Raw genomic sequence first — 19,225 nt, forward strand, 5'->3', positions numbered from 1 at the left:
CCGTGCGAGCTGCGGCCCGAGCGGCGAGGCGGGCTCCGCCGGAGGGATTAATGGTGCCGGTTTTCTGCGCGCATTTCCCGGGGAGCGGCGGGCTGGGGGGGGCGGTGGCAGCACAAGTGGCAGGAGCGAAGCGGGGGCGGGGGCCGGCCGCCGCGTAGTTGTTGTGCCCGGGGTAAGTTGGCCGATTCCCTTTGGAGGCTTCGCTCCGAGGGCTGCAGCGCTTTGCCCCTGATTCACGGCCACCCGAGCCCCGCTGGGCGGGGGGAGGTGTCCTTTTTTTTTTCCTGGGTTGCTTTTTTATTATGGGGTCTGTGGGGGAGCGGATCTTCCAGGCTGGCGTTGCTGTTCTTCCTTGTCCAGCGATCGGCGGAGAACTACAATTTTTCTTCCCCAAGATGCTGCAGTAAATTCTAGTCCCAGGAAATCAGGCGAACAAAATAACCCAAATAACCCGAACCATTTGTTACTGTTTAAGAACAAACGCTGTCTAGGCACAGATGATGGCAAAAAATTCCCTGGAGGGGTCTAAAGAAGACCTGAGCAAAATTTCAGAAGAGGAGATGCTGAGGTGGAGCAAGGAAGAGCTAGTGAAAAGACTGAGGAAAGTGGAGAATGAAAAGATGAACTTAATGGTGGAACACGGCAACTTAATGAAGGATGTGAACCGGCGGCTGCAGCTCCACCTGCATGAGATCCGCGGGCTGAAGGAGGTGAACCAGAAGTTGCAGGACGATAACCAGGAGCTGAGGGAGCTCTGCTGCTTCCTGGACGACGACAGGCAGAAAGGCAAGAAGCTGTCGAGGGAATGGCAGCGGTTCGGGAGGCACACGGCCAGCGTGATGTGGAAGGAGGTGGGCATGTATCAGCAGAAGCTGAAGGACCTGGAGGCGAGGCAGGAGACCCTGCTGAGGGAGAACGTGGAGCTGAAGGAGATGGTGCTCATGCTGGATGAGGAGCGGAGCGGGGCCGGCTCGCGGAGCTCCATTGACAGCCAGGCCAGCCTCACCAACCTCAACGGTGGGTCGGGCACCAGGGACGTGGGGGACGGGAGCAGCACCTCCAGCACGGGCAGTGCGGGAAGCCCCGACCACCATCACCACCACCTCCACCACCACAAACCTGGCGACAGCAAGGCCGGGGCCATGCGGAGGTCTATGGATGACCTGTCTGCACCCCTTCACCACCGGAGCATCCCCAACGGTCTCAATGGTGAGCCTTTCCCCGGCCTCCCCTCTCCTCATCCCACTCGCAGCAGGTGCCACCAGCTTTGCCCTGCATCCCTCTGCCCTTGGACGGTCTCTTCATCCCCCCTTGTCAGTGGGATGAGGGATGCCTGGGGGGTTGTGTCCAAGCCATTCCCACCCCCCGCAGCTCCTTGGTGACCCCAAGGGCTTTGGAAGAGCGGTCGAGGTGGTCTGAGGGGCTGGGTGGGTGCACCCATATGGTGGTGCTCACCCGGCGCAGGGGCAAGCAGCTCCGTGGTGCTTGCACTGAGTGCGGTGTTCCTCGGCTGCATTACTGATGTCTGGGGTTGAGGGATGGAGGCTTTTTTATCTGGAGGGTTTCTGTTTTTCTTTGTCTTTTTTTTTTTTTTTATGATGTACAGACTGAACCTGTATTTTCAGAGTTAAATAGACATTTATTTCTTCCTTTCTTCCTCCTCTCTCCTTTAAAAATTTTGTTTTATCTTTGGCTTGTTTGCATGCTAGTTCGATGAGATTGATAAAAACCTGGATGAGATTTTGGAAGCAGTTGATTGAAGTCCGGATCTGCCACATAAAGCATCACCTGTTAGCTCCCTGGGCTCTCGGGACAGGCTGGCTGTTGCATGCTGAACAGTTTTGGCTAGGTGAAACTGGGCTTCCCTGCTCTCCCTATCAGAAACAGAAGCTTTGTTCATAGCAAAGAGATTGCTTTTGAAGGGATATTGTATTCATAATTTTGTTCAGCCTAGTCATTAAAGTTAGAAACAAGCTCCACTGTCAAATCATGCCAAGCCTTCCCTGGCAGTCTGTAGTCCAGCAAAGTTTCTCCTGTTGTCTCATAGTGATCAGGCATTAAAATAATAATATTGGATTATCCTGGAATGTCTTTAAAATGGAGATTTTTTTCTTTTAAAAGGGTGAGGAGGGGAAATCTGGAAACCAACCAAATTTCAAATTTGACATCCAAAAGGAGTAGTTTGGCTGAGGGGGTTAGCAGGAATCAAACCAGGTACCAGTCTAAATCCTTAGATATGACTCCTGGAGTTTTAGCCTTCTTAAGCCCTTTTTCCAACCAGAGAGGAGTAGTCTTTAGTTAGGAGTACACATCCCCCTCTCCAAGCGCAGAAACTGCCCCCTCAGTCCTGTCAGCCAGCCAGCAGGGATGGAGAGCCCGGGAGACTGACTCCCACTGATTTTCAGCTCTGGCTTGTGCCGCAGGAGAGACCATGAATGTCCAAAGGGAGAGAAGATGAGAGGGCAGGCAAGGTGCTAGGGAGGAGGGCGGCTGAATGCATCTGCCAAGTAATGGTTTCTTCCCAGAGCTTTAGGTGGTCCTGGCGGGACCAGGGAGTGCTGGTACTTGTCTTGGTGATTTATGGCAAGTCCTCAGTGCCCCAGGAGATCTGAGGCTACGCAGCACTGATCAGCCCAGTGGTGTGTTCATGAATGAATTTGCCATGCTCGTTTCGGTTGCTGCAGCTGTGTTTCCCCGCTCATGGCTGGAGACGTTACAGCCACCTAACCCAGTAGACAGGCATTGCTGGTTTAAACGGTGATCTGGTCATCAGATGTTGCGGGATACAGCAGGCATCTTTAAAATTGTATTTCCTTCTCTCCCTCTTCTGTGTTGTATTAATTAGAAATATCTTCTTTGCTAATTTGCAGATAGCTTCTGCTCCTGATGTGACTTTATTTTTGTAAAGCATTGTTATTCCCAGAGGCCCACAGTGCACGTGGTAGATACTGAATGTGCCATTACTGTTTTGGGACAGAAGGGCCTTGCAGCTCTCTTCTATAAACCTTAGACCAAATCCCTTTCCGGTACTGCACTGCTGTCTTGGACAAAGTGAGTTGAATTCATTCCTGTTAACCAAGGGCTCCTGTGAATCTGAGATACTGCTAAGGCCTCAGAGCTCTTCCTTAAACCCAGTGGTGAGGCACCATGGGAAGCTTTGCCTGGAATTCAGTTATTTTGGTGTGGAGGAAGAGGAAGGTCTCTGCTTGCAGAGCTGGGTCCCCGTTTCCATGCGCAAATGCTGTGTGGGACATAGCCCAGTTGCATCATCTGGAGATGACCGAGAGCTGAGTCTAGTGTCCTGCCCTATAGAGGGAAACTGCAGGGAGCTATAGTAAAGCACATGCATATGTTTCCATGCATGTTTCTGCAACCTTCCTCATGCTTCTGCCTGTGAAGGAGCAGTATGGACTAACACAAAAATTTCAGAAATGACCATAGGCTTTAGTGACTTCTCTTTAAGGGGTGCCTGACCTGAGCTGTGGAAGATGGTCTCTATAGGAAGTACTGAAGCTAACTCTACAGCCAACCTGCATGACTTCCTTTCTGAGGACTGAGGATGGGGCAGATGTGATCAGCACTCTTTAGGCTAATAATCCCTGTAAAGATGCAAACAAGCTCGATCTCTCCACTTTGGTAGTGAAGCTGTAAAATGATTTAAATAGTTGTCATTCTCAGATAGCATCAGTATTCAGCGAGGCCATTTCCCTGAATGTGCCTTTGGAAAAGCCTGTGAATACGTATGCAAATGTAAAGCTTATCTGGCCACTGTTTGACTGACAGCAAGAAGTCTGGCTGGGAAGCTTGCTTGGGACCACACGGCGCTGCCATTAAGCTGGGGACACAATGTGGAAGAGCGGGGCAGGTGAACACAAAGAATCCAGAAAGTCAGGTCGGTGGAGGAGCTGCCCCTGAGCAGCCTCTGCAGCGTGGGATTCTCACCATTTCTCCTAGCACGTTCTCTGCTTTCAGTGCATGAAGGTGCAATTTAGATTTTAGCCTTTTTATACTCTTTTGCTGATGATTTTTTTTTCCCTGTGAGTAAGAATGGAAGGGAGGAAGAGGAGAAAGAGAGGCATTGCATTTAGAGGTTACAAAATTCTGTCTGCTTTGCTCCTGTCTCATTTCTGTAAAACACTGTCTGTGGATAAAGCAGAAACTGCCTGGCCAGCACAACTAATACAGTAATGAACAGCCTTCACGTGCTTTCTTTTGGAGAGCGGAGGCAGATCCAGGGCAGAATTTAAGGTTTGTACTGAAAGAGCGCAGCAGAAGCCTTGGACAACTGATAAGAGCAAGGTACAGTGACCTGTTTGCTAGATGACTTTACATACTATAGGGAACTAGAAAATCATAAAATGTGCTTTCTCTTGTAGCGGTATCCTTCTACTCAGGCTTCATGCAGTGCTCTGCTTTTCTAGGTATTAAGCAGGATGGTTTCACTTGATTAATGCTTTTCTGAAGGAGTCAAGAGCATGGCAGCTGTTAAATGCTCCTAGGAAGGTAGCTTTTTAATGAAATCTTGGCAAGCAAAGGTGGATTAAATATTCCTTCCCTTCTCTTGAACAATCCTTTTGAAGTGATTTGGTAAACCAGGGCTTGATTTATTGGCCCCAGTGACCTGGCCTAAGATGAGGATATAGACTTGAAACTCTAGATTTGTATTCAGTATAAATGGTACCAGTCAGTTTTTGTTTTTTTTTAGGAATCTGTGATCCATCTTCCTTTCACTTTTCCAAAGTCTGTTTATTCTTATAACTGGCTTTTTGGAAGCCAGTACCTGGAACCCAATGACCAAGTAACTGCTCATGGAAGATAAGGGAACTGATACTGTGAAATCAGCTAATCTTGGATGACATACATAATCCTACACAGCTCTGGAAGTTCTGCTGGGATCGAAGGGGAAGTCTGTTAAGCTTGAAAGTAAATGGTGTTTCCATTTTCTGCTTACTCGCATATAAGCAGTGAACCTTGACTGCAGGGATAGAGACACCTCCAAGCTACGTGATGGGAACTGGGCTCTACCCACAGATCCGGGACAGAAATCTAGGCACAGTTGCTGTGCTCTGCTTGCCAGAGTGCTTTGGGCTTACTTTGCGTGCACAGCAGGAGTCTATGTGTATGGGCACAGCCTTTCCAAACTTCTGGATTTAGGCAGCCCAGTTGGAGCTATTGCCTTTGCTACTGCTTGTTTTCTGCCAGAATAAAGTTTCCAAAAAAAAAAAGAAGAGCTGCATTGGGTCACGTTAACGTGACCTAGGGGAAGTAAAAAGTCTTCAGGTATCTTAGTACATGTTTCTGGACTGTAAGGTATGTGGGACAACTGGGAGGAGTGATTCAGAAGATCCCTGAAGTCAGAGAAAATGCTTCCACTAATTTTAGGTGTCTCTAGATCTGACTCAAGTGACTGTTTAACCAGTAACAGTCTAAAGGAGGACAATTGTCTTCAGCAGGATTTGTGTCCACATCTGGGACACTGGAGAGCTGATAATAAGGAGCAAATGTGCCCTTGCTGCCAGTGCAGAACAAATCAGCCTTGTCCGCAGGGGTTGTGCCTGTGCCAGTCACGGTGAGTTGTCGCCAGTGCTGTTACAGTACTGCAGGCATGCAAGGTGTGATTTTTGCCAGTCCAGCTTAACGCTGCCTTGAGACAAGGATAAGTGCACGTTGTGCCTTTCCTCACCTACGCTACAAGCCTGGAGTGATGCAAACACGCTAGCTGCTGATGTGTAAGTGGGACAAAATCCAGTGCACGCAAGGCTTTCAGGCTTTAATTCTTCCCCCCGTCGGCTAAATTTTGTCTTTAGAACTTTTCATTCCGCTTCCACTAACGCTGTTTGTTCTGGGTTCCCAAAATTAGTGATGCTGTTTCCAATGTCTCCTTGACTTTATTCCAGTTGGGTAAAATGTTAATGTAATTCTTTATCAACATGAATAGGTTTCTAAAAAGCATTCTTAAAAACATCATCAGTTGAAACCAGGAGTGGTCAGAAAGGTCTGTAGGAAAGCCATGGCCACAGCAGATAGCCAGCTGTGGCAGAGGCATTAATCAATAGCCTATCACTGCTATCTGCTCCAGTGGAAGAAGAATGGTCTCTCTGGGTGAGGGTGTGGGAAGATCTCTAGTTCTATTGATTCCCACTTGTAAACGTCCACATATTTACCTAGCGGGTACAATATATTACATTTAAAATGGTGGCAAAGAGAAATAGCTGTTCCCTGTGGGCTGATATTGATCTAGTGCGGCCACTCTGTACTTATTTCTCCTCTTCTTCTCACACCCTTTAGGCCAAGGTCCTTTTTTTTTATTAGAGTATTTATAGTCAATATACATAATATTTACTAGGACACATTAGTGAGGCCTCTGAAAAGAGAAGATGCAGGGGCAGAAGTAATGGGTGAGGTTCTACTCATTTAACTTGAGGTATTTACAATACAGACTTCAACACCTTGGGCTCCTTGGGCTCCCTTTATAGGCAGTGGGGAGAAAGGGACACTTCCATGTCACGATTCACACAACCTATGTCTACCTTAGGAGAAGAAGAGTTGCACGCTGAACATGCCCTTTCTCTCCACTGATGGGAAGGCAGCATAGATGACTAGTTCATAGGCAATCATCTAAAGTCAGGCGAGATGAATGCTAGTCAAGGTGTCGTAGTAACCATCGTTCACTCTTGCGATGCAGGTGTGCTAGCCCTGGTGAAAGGCAGGAATTCACTTCTCTCCCTCAAGTCAGGTATGAACCCTTGCAGTCCCCATGTCGAGTCGGCAAAGCAGCCTGGCCCTCGTGTCAGAGAAAGTCCTCTTCTCCGTAAGGGAGATGCATCAAAGCTAAATGGCCCTGTGAACGTTAAGGTGTGGAGTAGGGGTTTGGCTACTTGACAAATTACTATCTTTCTTATATCAATAGCACTTTTCATCCTCTGCATATTGCATTATATATATATTTTTTGATACTACTATATTTAACATGACAGTATTTCCGATATTGTAGGCAGCTACATGGTAGTTACATGTAATTAAACAAGGAAACTTGCCCTGGGTCGATATACTAAATGTAAGACCTCTGTAGAAATACCTGTCTCCATCTCTTCTATAAGTTTATTGAGCTCTGCTAATAGGTTTGCAAATGCTGAGATTTCAGACACTAAGACTACAGCTTGAGTTTCTTACAGCCAGCAGTTGTTGTCCACTCATCTAAGGGGTTTCAGTGTTGGAGTGCTCAGCTTGAGGTATCTTTTTCATTGTCATTTCTCAATCTCCCTCCCTGCTGGGGTGTTGAATGTGTGTCAGCCCTTTAAACTCTGAAACTTGAGGGTAGCTGGTGTTTCTGAAAAGAAGGCTCGCAACATTTAAACTGGAAAATTGGACCTTATCTGGAAATATATGCTCTATAGTATTGCATTCTTCTTTTGTTTTAGTCTTTCAATTTTCTAAAGAGACCTTTTGTTCTCAGCTGTCCTGTTGAAGGAAAAAACTTGTATCGATTAAAAGGCAATTTTCTATGGGCCTTTGATGGAATTATCCACTTACATTTGTCAAACGCAATCAAAATAAGAGCAATAAGCTGTGTTGGTTAAATGTAAATGATTTGGTTCTCTGGAGGCATTTCATCAAATAAAGCTGAGGATTGAATTAAATGGCGATCTAATTAAGTGGCAGGCATGGGAACCCAAAATGCAGCCCTGGCATGTGTTGTATTTGGTGTGTGTGAGGAGATGAGGGGCACGAACACTAATGCTGAACGAGGCTTAGAAGTGTTGCCTCTGAGAGCTTGAGCGTTAAGACTTTGGTGGAGCCGTGGGGCCATGAAGGAGAAGGGCAGGAGGGCCCAGATGTGTTGGTGCTGGGGTCATTTTCTCCTGGGGAAGGAGCAGGGCTTGGATCTCGCACAAACACAGCCACACCAGCGCCTGCTGATGTTGTTCCCCCTGGCTGTTCCTGCAGCATCCTTCTGTATTCGGGCTGCCCTTGGGAGATGCTCTGGAAGCAAAGTAAAGATAGAAAATGGCTGATCTCATTGATGGGCAAGATGTAGGTGAGAGGCTTAAACGGGCAAAAATGTTTGGTGTACATCCTGAGGTGTGGTGTAAGGCAAATGAAAAGATTTACAAACCCATTTAAAATAGACTGAAAACACTTGACCCCAGGAAGGCTGGTTAATGCTGAAGTTCTTCCCATGCTCACAATCAAGCTGTAACGCATCCCGCTGCAAAACACACAGCAGTGGCGATGGCGGCCTCATGCAGCAGGGGAGGTTTGGGGCCCTATGTCCAGCTTTCCCGAGGATTTGCAGCGATTGCATCTGCATTCTGTATTTTTAACCTGACTTTTTTGTCTGCGAGCCAGAATTCATCCTGCCCTGTCTCCTAATGTCATCATTCCCTTGTGGTTAGCTTGCTGCAATTCATGAAACGCTTGGCTGCCAGAAATAGTTATGTGCAGAGGTTCCCCCGCACGCGGAGCGGGCAGAAATTTGCACGCAGCACTGCTGGGCGCTCGCACCAAGAGGAAGTTGACCCACTTCTGCAAATAGATAACTCCTGGCAGAAAAAGTAACACTGTCTCAGAGAATCTGTCTTTCTGTTGCCTACTGAATTGTGAAGCAAAAAGCAGGCTAGCTCCATCTTCTGAATTAACAGTTGTGTGAGCACAGTGCTCCCCATTGAAATGGGAGTGTGTAAAGCAGCCCTTGAGCTGAGAAAGGCTTAAAATGGCCACAATTCTTTTTTTTTTTTTTTTTTTTTTTATAATGAGTGCTTTTGTTAGTGAATGAGGTGTGCGGAATTCAGGACTCGGCTCTTCCTAGGCATTAGGAAACATTTATCACCATGGCAATTGAAGGCTGCTGTACAGGTTATTTTGAATACTTTTATAGTTGCTCACTTCTGGGCTGAGACCGTTTATGCCAGGTTACCTCCGTCCCCATGCATAGAGGCATATGTGCAGTCTTCCCTTCCTTAAACTGCCTCTTGCCTTGGTGTTTGCCCCTCTCAGAAAGCTCGTTGCTTGTAGTGACTTCTCCTTACATCTCTGAGCAGTGACCTGCTCTAGCAAAAGAGCGCAGTGTCCGTGCCTGCTAAAAGGCAGCTCTGCTGAGACTTCACCTTGCTGCTTCCTGCCGAGGCAACGTGCAGTCCAGCCATGTGCGAAATGGGGCTGGAGGAAGGGTGTTAACGTTGACACAGTCTGACCCACCTTAAATGCTCTTCGGGCAACTCACGCTTCAGGTAATCGAGGTCTGCATTTGATACGGCAGATCCATATCCACGAGCGGTTCTCCTCTGCGGCACGGCGGGCAGGGGCAGGTCACTGTGAGCGAGAGCAGCGGGTCCTTGCCCGTCTGCCCTCTCTCAGGTTTTCTGTTACACAGAGGCAGCCACCCGGTGCCCATGCGATGCTGCGCCGCTGGGAGCTGGCAGTCTGTCTCCCTCATTGCCCTGGTGGTGCTTCCCTCCTCCTTCTGGCCAGTGAGGCCACGTGGTCAGCTTACATGTGGGTTCTCCTGCAGACGTGCTTTTTGAAAGAGTGTCCGTGATGTAGTAGATATTAATTTATGGACAGGTTAATTTATCAGTTAGATTTGAGACTGGGGCACTCTACAGCGCTGAGTACTGACAATATTGAAATAGTGTCACTTGGCTTAGCAGGTGACTACAGACCCTCCACTTCCAGGGAGCTTACAGTGTGGTTGAAGCAGCCCTAAATCCAAGGGGAATTAGGCCACTGTGTTCAGTGAGGTTCTCCTATAGGTTCGTAGGACTGAATGCCTCAACTTTGGAGCTATTTGTGTAGTCTTGATGTGGTGGGAGATCTCTCCATTGTCTCTAATGGAGGGAGCAATAGGGAGGAGTGATGGGCTTATGGTCATAGGGCAACTGGCCAGGGCATGGACCAGCTGTAAGCTGCAAATGAAAGAGTGACATGTTAGCTGCCCTAAGTGGTTGTATCAACCCAGACTTGCCGGCAGAATTAGTTCAGTCAAATCTGGAACGATCTGAATTTAGCTGTTGCCCTGTCCCCAACTCCAGGCAATGAAACTCAAGGCTGCATGTTGCTTCCTTTTCCCCCCACTTCATCCCCAAACTTCCCTGTCTGCTGGGAATTCATTCTCATGCAGAAAAGTCAGTGGCATTTGAATGTTTGCAGGAGAAAGCAGGAGGAGTTTGTGGAGCAAGTAGATGGAGCAGGGCTGAGGAGAGGACAGAAGAGTAGATATTCTACTGCTGTTTCAAACTGTCTCTGGAGCAATAGGATGCTCCAGGCCTACCGATGCCTGTGGATTCGGCAGCATTGTCTGACCTGCCCATACTTCCTAGAATAACAAAACGGAGCTGTTTGGTGCTGAGAGCCCCGCTTCAGCGCAGCAGGGAGAGCTGCAGGGCGGACGCTGCTCTGTCCTGTCCTGACAGAGGGTGCCACAGAAAGGAAGGGAGCAGATAAAAGAATCTCTCTAAGTTGATCAATAAAAACAAGCCATTATTCAAAAAAAAAAAAAAAAGTAAGCCTTACAGCATTTGCAGTCCCCAAAGCTTAATATTTCTATGGAAACCATTGCAAGCAAGAGGCTTGCTGTCAGTATCCTTGTCTGATCTATTGGGGCTGACTAGATTTAAAAACTGTCCTCATCCACATCTTCTGCCCTGGATCATCTGCTGACAGGTTGCTGCATATCACAAATGCAAGTTAAATCCTGCATGCCTAGTTTCTGACTCTCCATTAAGTGCTAAACATTCTCTGGAGGGCTTGCATCCATCTTTCACGTGCCATTTTTTACTTGCTAAGGTACATTTCATTCACTCTGTGACACTTATTGATAATGCCTTGTCCTATAAATGCCACTTCTGTCACTCTGTGCTTCTTGAAGGATGACTGTGACTTTGTATCTGGCTCTAGACCATTTAGTAATATGGTATCTCTCCGTGCCCAGTGAAGTTACTGCAGAGACACTGTACAACTTGAATAGAGTTCAGACCTAGATTCTTCACACTTGTTTTAGTCTTTTATGCAAAGGAGGTTCATAATATCTTTAATCTCCAAAAATGGACATAATCTGTCCTATTGAGGTAATAGTCTACTTGATTTTTGTCTAGCCAGAGGACTACCCATTGTCGTATACATGCAACTATTCACCATTGTCATGTTGATGTTTTCACTGGTTTCCTCCCATTTTTGTTTTTAGCATGATGTACTAGAAGTGACTTCAGGAAAACCTACATACCAGTCCACCATTTTATGCTGGAATAGTATGGTCAGATGCTGACAGAGTACTGGTAATAAAAATTACTTATTTTGGTTGATGCTGAATCTTTTTCAGCTCCTAGCAAAGGTATTAAGAAAAAACTTATTTTTACGTACAATCTTAAAGTACATTTGTGATGCACAGTATTCTTTTGTCTTCCTGATTTCTCTTTCTTATCTCCCTTACTGGGGCTTGCCATCTCATATTTGTGTGTTTCCCAGCAGCTGAATATAACTTTGATCTATGCTTTGGATCTATGGAGCTTTTAATCCCTTTCCACTGAGTTAAAAGCTTGTTTGCTGTTGAATGTGATACGTAGTTATAGGTTATATGATCTTCACCAGTGGCCCATGCATCACACAAAGATGGCATATTGTGAAAAACTCTGACAGAGTGTCCCCTTGTTCGTTATCCTGATTGTAACTCGAACCCGGCACTGGGGTGAGGCAGTTGTCTGCTGATTTGCAGACTGCTGATACCCCTGCCCTTTGCTGCTACATACACGTTATATACTTGCCTTCTTTATTTCAATTGTTCAGTCTTTTAGTTGCAATGTTTATTTTTGAGGCTACAAACCAATTGGGTATTTCAGCCAGTACAGCAGGCTTTCTGTCTTCCAATTCTGATAATGTTTGCAGTGTAATTTCCTCCTGGAGTTTTCCCTTTTCATCCTCTTAACTGCTTGTTACACCTCTTAAAACATGTGGATCAGTATTTAAAGCCTGCACGTTTATTCCTCTTTGATGTCCTGAAGCACGATAATGTACGCCTTGTTTGTGGAGATGGCTCTTCTAGAGTGGCTGAAGGTTCCAGTTCTGCAGTATAATTATTTCTTCAGTTTTCAGTCCTCCAGGCCATGTTGATATAGCTGCATGTGAGTGAATGATACCCAGCTCAATGTATTTAACCATCTTCTGAAAATTGTTCTATTTTAGTATAGCTGTTTGCTTTCTGGATGTTGAGTGGTTTATTTGGAAGTGTTCTCTCCCATGCTTGTCTCCTGGCCTCTTGTAACAAAATAGAGTCTTCTGTTTGTATGAGCTCAGTTAAGACTGTATCATTTTAGATTTAAGATTTAAGAGAAGAGAAGAAGGATGGATGGTTTTGTAACTACAGTACTGGATGGAGACTCAGATTTGGTACGCTTCTCATTCTACCATGACTTTCTGGTGCAGTGTTAGGCAAATTATGCTATCTGTGGCTCTCTTTTTATAGAACCAGGATAATATATTTCATTTGTCTTCTCCAAGTTATTTGTAGTTCTTTGGGTTGTTTATAATATGTTTGTACAGTGCTTAGCAGGACTGGACCCTTACCTCAGTTGGGGCCTCTAACCATTGCTATGATACCAGTGATAACAAACAACACAGGTTTTGAATTATATGGAAGGACCATCAAGGAAGGAGCAGCCCTAGAGCTTTACAGTAACTAAAACTCCAGACATTTCTAATTCCCAGTTTTGGAGTTGCTTGAAATCCTGTTTAAACTTTACTGGGGTTAAAGGGCTTTAAATGTTGGGGTGCTTCTTTCTGTATTGTATTTACCTCTTGGGACAGCAGGGTATTGATCTATGAACAGAGAGCTATCAAAAATAGAAGCATGTCAAATAATAGAATCACCTCCCAGATGAGAAGACAAAGAGCAAAAAAGAGAAAGAGCAGTGTTGGCCTCTGCTCAGCTAGACCCAGGCAAGACAAGTGCAGAAAGAAGATACTGCTGTCTCAGCATTATCAGGGCAACAAGTTACCTCTGTATCTTTCAGAGAGTGAGGATAGAATTTGTTGTCTTTCAGCTCATCCCATCTGTATTACCTAGCTGAGTATCATACTGTATATATATATATATTTAAAATGCATATAAAGTTTATCTAACAGCCTAGTGCAGTTTAGGCTAAGGTATGGATCCACAACCATGAAGTCAACGGGTCCTTGTTGTCACGTTACTCTCTGTTTCAATGCAAAGCAGCAATGTCTTTGTTGTAATTGCCAAAGACACCTTTCATCTTTCCAATTAAATTCTTACCTGATCCCTTGATTGCTCTATTTCTGACTCTGCTATTTTGGTAACTCCTAATAAGCCCTGAATGAAAAGTCATCAAAGTCGCTCTTGTGTGTGAACCCAATGTTTCTTAGCCACCTTTGGCTTTTATTCTTATTTGCATAGAGGAATTCATAGGGAGGATCTATTTGTCAGTATATCAGCAAATCATTAGAAGGGTGACAAGACCGCAGTAACTCTTCCTAGGCAATTATGTATGAAAGGTTGTCAGTATGAGTAGTATGGGAAGTTAAAAGCCTTAATTTTCATTTGGAATTGAAACCCTAATGACTTTCCACTCCCACAGATCATAAAGACCTTGTTTCAGCTTCAAGTTGACCAAAAAAGGGGGGGAGCTCTTTTATTACAGACTGTTTTGTAGAGGATTTTTATGAAAAAGCAGATTTATGAGTCACCATTCTATGTATAAAAGATAATTACTGGAGTATGAACTTCAGAAAAGTGACATTTTATGACTTCGCCGCTAGCCACGCAATGCAAGCTTTTGCTTTCTCTCTTTTCAATTAGTTAAGTTAAACAACATCTTGGTTCGAAAGGACTAATTATATTTCTGTTTGTTGTTTGCCTTGTACACTAAATGTTTTCTATATGTAAAGCTAAGCAGCAGGCGGGAAGAAAGGATCACCCCAAATGAATGCTACTTAATTATTTAAAATCATAGATGTAGATCCTGTGGGTTTAAGTGCATTGTTGTATTCAGTCACATCCATCACTTGCTTGCATGGTAGTAAGAAAGAGAAACTGGATCACGCAAATCCTTTCATTAACCCTAGGATGCATAATTAAGTTCCTCTGAAAGTTCATTCCTTAAGAGAACATTCTTCTAAACAGCCATGTTGTTTAATCCATGCTTAATGTTAAAGCTATGTGTTTATCCACTTTTGTGTTTTTTCTTTTTTTCTATATGTAAGTGGAGCATTTTGTAACAAAATGTCATGCATTGCCTAATGCAAGGAAGAGTTAAGGGAGGGTGTATATGTGCACATGGAGGGTACACAAGTCATATTCCTGCGTTGGCTCTACAATGGTAGGCCAAGAGTTTGCACAATGGCAAGTGATCCTGAACACCTCAGCTTTTGGGGATGCACCTGAAATACTGAAGGACCTCTCCTGTTCAAAAGGCAGGTGTTCTGCATTTTTAGAATATTAAATGCTGTGAAAGTGATTCAGACTTTGCTCTTGGCAGTATCTAAGGTGACTGGCTAATTTTCCAAAATCTTGGACAGGTAGCTGTGTACCTGAGAAAGTGTTGCTACACAGCTGTAAATGCCCTCCATCAGTGATGGCTTAGGTCTAACGAGCTTTCTGATCCCATAGTTGTGGAGACAAGTCTGCTGTGAGTCCTGCAAGATGAGGAATAGATCACGTAAACAGCAGCTGATTCAGTTGTTCCCCGCATGGAAAGGTTTCTGTTTTTCCTTTCAGTTCCTGAACTCTGGCCCATTATAGCATCTTGGCCAGGTTGGATAGGGAAGGTTTCAGATGGAAAATCTGCTGTCGTGTCCTTTCATTTTGCCTTATTTGGAGAAAATTAGAGGGCTGCTCTTTTTTTCTTTTCTTTTTTTTTTTTTTTGGCAGCCCAAAGTGAGGAAAGTGCAATAGTTTTGGGAAAGGCTTGGAGTTGGCCCTGTATGTTCTCTAAAGGGTAAAACTCCCTGAACATGCTACGTTTAAGGATGGCAGTACTTGAATTTGACCTCTTCTTTTTCAACCAGAGATTTCGTATTTGGATTTAAACCAAAACCATATCAAAGGCAAGGGACAAGGTTGTTCTGTCAAAAACACCACTTGCAGAGCTTGAGGGTAGGGCTGGGCAAGCACGGAGCATGTGGCCTGCCATGGGGGGCTGTGGGAATGCTGAGCTCTGGGACCTGCTGTGAGGGGGTAGGGAGCCAGAGGGTAGTCGGGGGGAGAGCCTTGGTTGAGCTCGAGGGACTGCTCTTCCCTCCCTTGCCTTGCTGCCCCCATGCTGAGCTGGGGGTGAGGGACTGGGGAGCAGGAATTGCCTGCCCAGCTCAAGATGAGACTGGATGCCAAAGGAAAGGGATGCAGCAGCAGCCTGAAGGAAGAGCTGGAGTAAATGAGTCCAAAGATGCGGTTTGGGAACGAGCTGTTATTTTTGACAGCCGATTTCATTGAACTGGATTGAACTCCCTCCACCGCAGAATTGATGGTGGTGCCTCAAGGTATAAAGATTGTATTTTGATCAGCAAGTCAAAAGCAAGTCTACCACTAGTTATGAATACATTTTCAAAATTGCAAGCAAAGGAGATCCCATAAAAATAATGGGCAGAAAAAGATGCCTGAAGGAACCATTTTCCTCTGTAATGGTTGGAGAATGTGTAGACCTGAACCTTGCTCTTCTTCCCATCTCTGCTTTTCAAACCTGTGCAAACACATTTAGTACCTGAGTTTTGAACCTGTTGAAGTCCTGAGTGGACATAATGCAAGATGACAGGAAAACCAGTAATGACGGAGTTTTGAAAATTCAAATGATTCAGTTGAAGATGTGTGATATAAATGAGAAAAAATGTGCATGTATGTCCTGTGCTGTATATAGCTGACCCAGTTGGTTATTCAGTGATGAAGTCTGATCTGCATGTTTCGAATGACAGATCTGGGTTCTGAAGTGCTTATGATTAGATTAAGGCTGTGTAGTAAACCTTAATGGTGCATGAAAAGCTACTGCTGGATTTGCAGTAATATGTACTTTTCTGCCTTAGAACAGCATGAATAATACTTTATGGTTGTATAACTCCTTCCAGACAAGGAGTCTAGAAGTGCTTTGTAAACGTTAATGAGTTTGGCCTCATCGCATATATATAAGCCTGGGAAGTAGCATTGTTCCCCTTTTGTATGGTTTGGATGTTGCCTAGCCTAAGTATGCAAAGAGCAGGCAGCAGAGCTTTCATCTTCCGACCCTCAGTCCTGGGCCTTATCTACAGGACTCTGTAGGCTTTCTAAGTGGGGTATGCACTGTAATTTACTGCAGATTCAATCTAGCAAAAGGGTTGATTATGCAAACCTCTGGATATCCATTGTAAAGCAGAAAGCATTATAATTATTTGACAGTAATTTCTTGCTCGCCTCCCAGTTCTACAGCAACAGCGATTGCAGCTAATCCTGTACTAAAATGAAGTCAGTTGGGGCATTATGAATATCATTTCCTTGTCCAGAACAAAGAGGCTAAGCTAACGTGAGTGAAAACTCCTGTTATCCTTTCGTGGGAGTTTCAGGTGGGTAAGGAATGTGAGGTCAGCCTGGATTGGGAGCAGATAATTGCCTGTGTCAAAGGGCAGTGAGAGTGATGCCTGTGAAAAATGCCCCTGCAAAGGAGGTGGGATCAAGCACTGTGATGGGCATAAGCAGGTTTTTCTCTAGCAGCTTCTTCAGATGTTCATTTCCGAATGTCTGTGATTTGTGCAGATTTGTGTAGCGGGACTTTCTGCAAGATGAGCTCCGAGTTGGGTGGGATGGTGACTAATAGTGGAAGTTCTGTGATGAGGATATTGGAAACAAGAGAACACATCTGTATTTTCTTCAATATTTTTATCTGAAGAGGATTGGGGAGTTTTCTAGGAAGATTTACATGTGGTTGAATAGTACTTTACTGGCATGATGGAAACTGCAATAATAAGCTAGTTGGCACTTGAAAAAAGGTGCCAATTTTCATTCTTTTCAGGGGTAACTGCTTTGTTTATTGTCTGTCTCTCCACATGTAGATCAGCCTCATCTCAGGTTCTGCGATCTTATTGCACTGAGGAAGGCCGTTTTATGAGGCTTTTTACATCCGGTTAGTTGCATTATGCAAAAGATGAATTTGGCTTGTGGCCTTGTGCTGTTCAGGTTGCTATGACCATATGGGCATGGAGAGGGTAGTTTGATTTCTATAGAACTGATACTAAGCATCTGAATGGCAGCTGAAGTCGTAAGTGAAAGAAAGGAAAGATTTGAACTGTATGGTAATGTATAATACCCAAGTCATTTTTGAAAGACATTCTCTGGGATATCAGTATTCCTTTGTTATGAGACATTCACAGAGCCAGAGATAGGAGAACATTATGTATTTTGGAGCTGAAATTGTGTTCTGTTTATTGCTACACTTAAGAAGTCTATCTTTCTGAATTAAATGGCATTAAAACAGTTGGCTTGTTCCATATGAACGGCCCATGTTTTTGGTTTGATTCTGGTCTGTAAAATGCTGCGTTGGCACGGGATTGTTCCTTATCCAGCTCTTGCTTGAGCACAACCTAGCCTTGGCTCATCAACCTAGAACAAAAGCTTTTCTGAAATGCTGTTTGGTCAGGGCTACAAATAACAAACTTCAGGTGACGAGCAGGAGATTTTGGCAAGGCAAAGCACAGTGATGCAGATGTACAGGGTATTTCAGTGTGTGACGTGGCTTCCTTGCAGAGCTGGGAGCTGGAGCACCCTATAGAAAGGCTCTTAGCTGACTGCAGTGCTTAATTTTTCTAATACAGCCCATAATGTGTAGTGAAAGATCTAGATAATAGAAGAAAACAGTTATTTATCCAGGATTAGCCTACATAAAACATTTACACTGAGCAGAAACTAGGCCAGAATAACATCCTTTTGTAAATGGTGGTGATGAATTACAACCTGATCCAAAGTCTGTTGAAGTTGAAAGAGCCTTTGTGGTTCTTTCACTGAACTTTGGACCCTGTTTATAGGTGTAATACTAAAGCCTATGTTTGTCAACATTTCTGTGGCAAAGGGGGAAGTCTTATTAAAAAAAAAAAAAAGCAAAACCAAAAAAACCCCCAAACCCAAGCAAGCAAATATGCAGATAAAAATTAATATCATATTTGTAACAAACTCTCAGGCTGGCTAGTTAGCGGTAAGTCCCTACGAAGAACAGCCTGCCGCCTTTCAGAATCCCTCCTCTGCTAGCAGTGACATTTTCCTGATGATTTATTACGGTAGGAGCTGGAGAGTAATCCTTGGTAAATAGATTTATACATGTGACACCAGTGAATGGGAGATTTATACTTGGCTATTCCATTGCTGCTTTTTACCATATGATGTTTCATTGAATGCAATTATACATCTGCCTCTACTCTTTAAAGGCTAGAAAGGACTCGCAATATTACTGTCTTCTTCTCAGCAGAGTCTCACGAAGAGGGCACTTTCCAGTGTGACTGATGGGGTTTGCAGTTGGCTTTATCCCTAGAAGGCCTGGTGGGGCTAAGAAAGCTGGGGTTTTGGCTGCGGCTAGCTTGCCTATTAAAAAGACTCTTAGTACTATTATGATGAAGGTATTTTAGAAGTTGACCTTAACTACATCAGCTTCCTGAGCACTGATAGATTTTTTTCATTGCAGAACTGACTTGGCTCTAATAGGCTCTTAGAAATTGAAATGAAACCTCTGGCTCCAGATATAGGTCTTTCCTGCTGATGAACATAGCTTGAAGTTTTCATTGCACCAGCTGAAGATCAGACTTTAACTGGAATATTTTCTGTGACATTAGGGGAACTAATTTTATTTTTTTTAGCTTGTATTTTTCCTCTAGTTTGTTTGGTCCAGATCCTACTATTTACTGTGGCTATCTACTACATTTTTAATCAGGAAACATTCTCATTAAGCTAAAATTATTTCTTTTCCCCTTTGGAAATCAATAGGATGTCAAATCTTTTCAAAACAGTGGTGTAAAGCCACAGGCTCTGCTAGGTATTTTGCTATGTAAGTATTTTGGGAGACACTCTGACTCCATTGAGTCCTGCCAAAACTTCTCTTGACTTTGGGAGGGCTAGGAATTCACCTTTTATTTTCAGTTCGCCCGTAACTTTTCATTCCTGACTAGTGCATATTGCATCTTTAACGCTTTAATCTCGATGTGGCGTTTAGAAGCCATGACCCTTTTTGTCCACGGTCAAGCCCTGTATTCCTGCACTGTGTGCTCTGAG

General features: G+C 44.5%; 1 protein-coding gene across 1 annotated transcript in view; it reads left to right on the forward strand.

The window, feature by feature from the left end:
* Window positions 1-343: 343 nt before the first annotated feature.
* CCDC85C (coiled-coil domain containing 85C) overlaps window positions 344-19,225 on the forward strand; it is a 119,417-nt gene continuing 100,535 nt past the window's right edge. The window contains exon 1 of the mRNA XM_026079580.1: window positions 344-1,209. Within this exon, the coding sequence (XP_025935365.1) occupies window positions 498-1,209 (712 nt within the window). The 5' untranslated portion in view covers window positions 344-497. The remainder of the gene's footprint in view (window positions 1,210-19,225) is intronic.

Source organism: Apteryx rowi, unplaced genomic scaffold (assembly GCF_003343035.1).
Source record: "Apteryx rowi isolate R43461 unplaced genomic scaffold, aptRow1 scaffold_5, whole genome shotgun sequence".
In the NCBI taxonomy this organism is placed as follows: domain Eukaryota; kingdom Metazoa; phylum Chordata; class Aves; order Apterygiformes; family Apterygidae; genus Apteryx; species Apteryx rowi.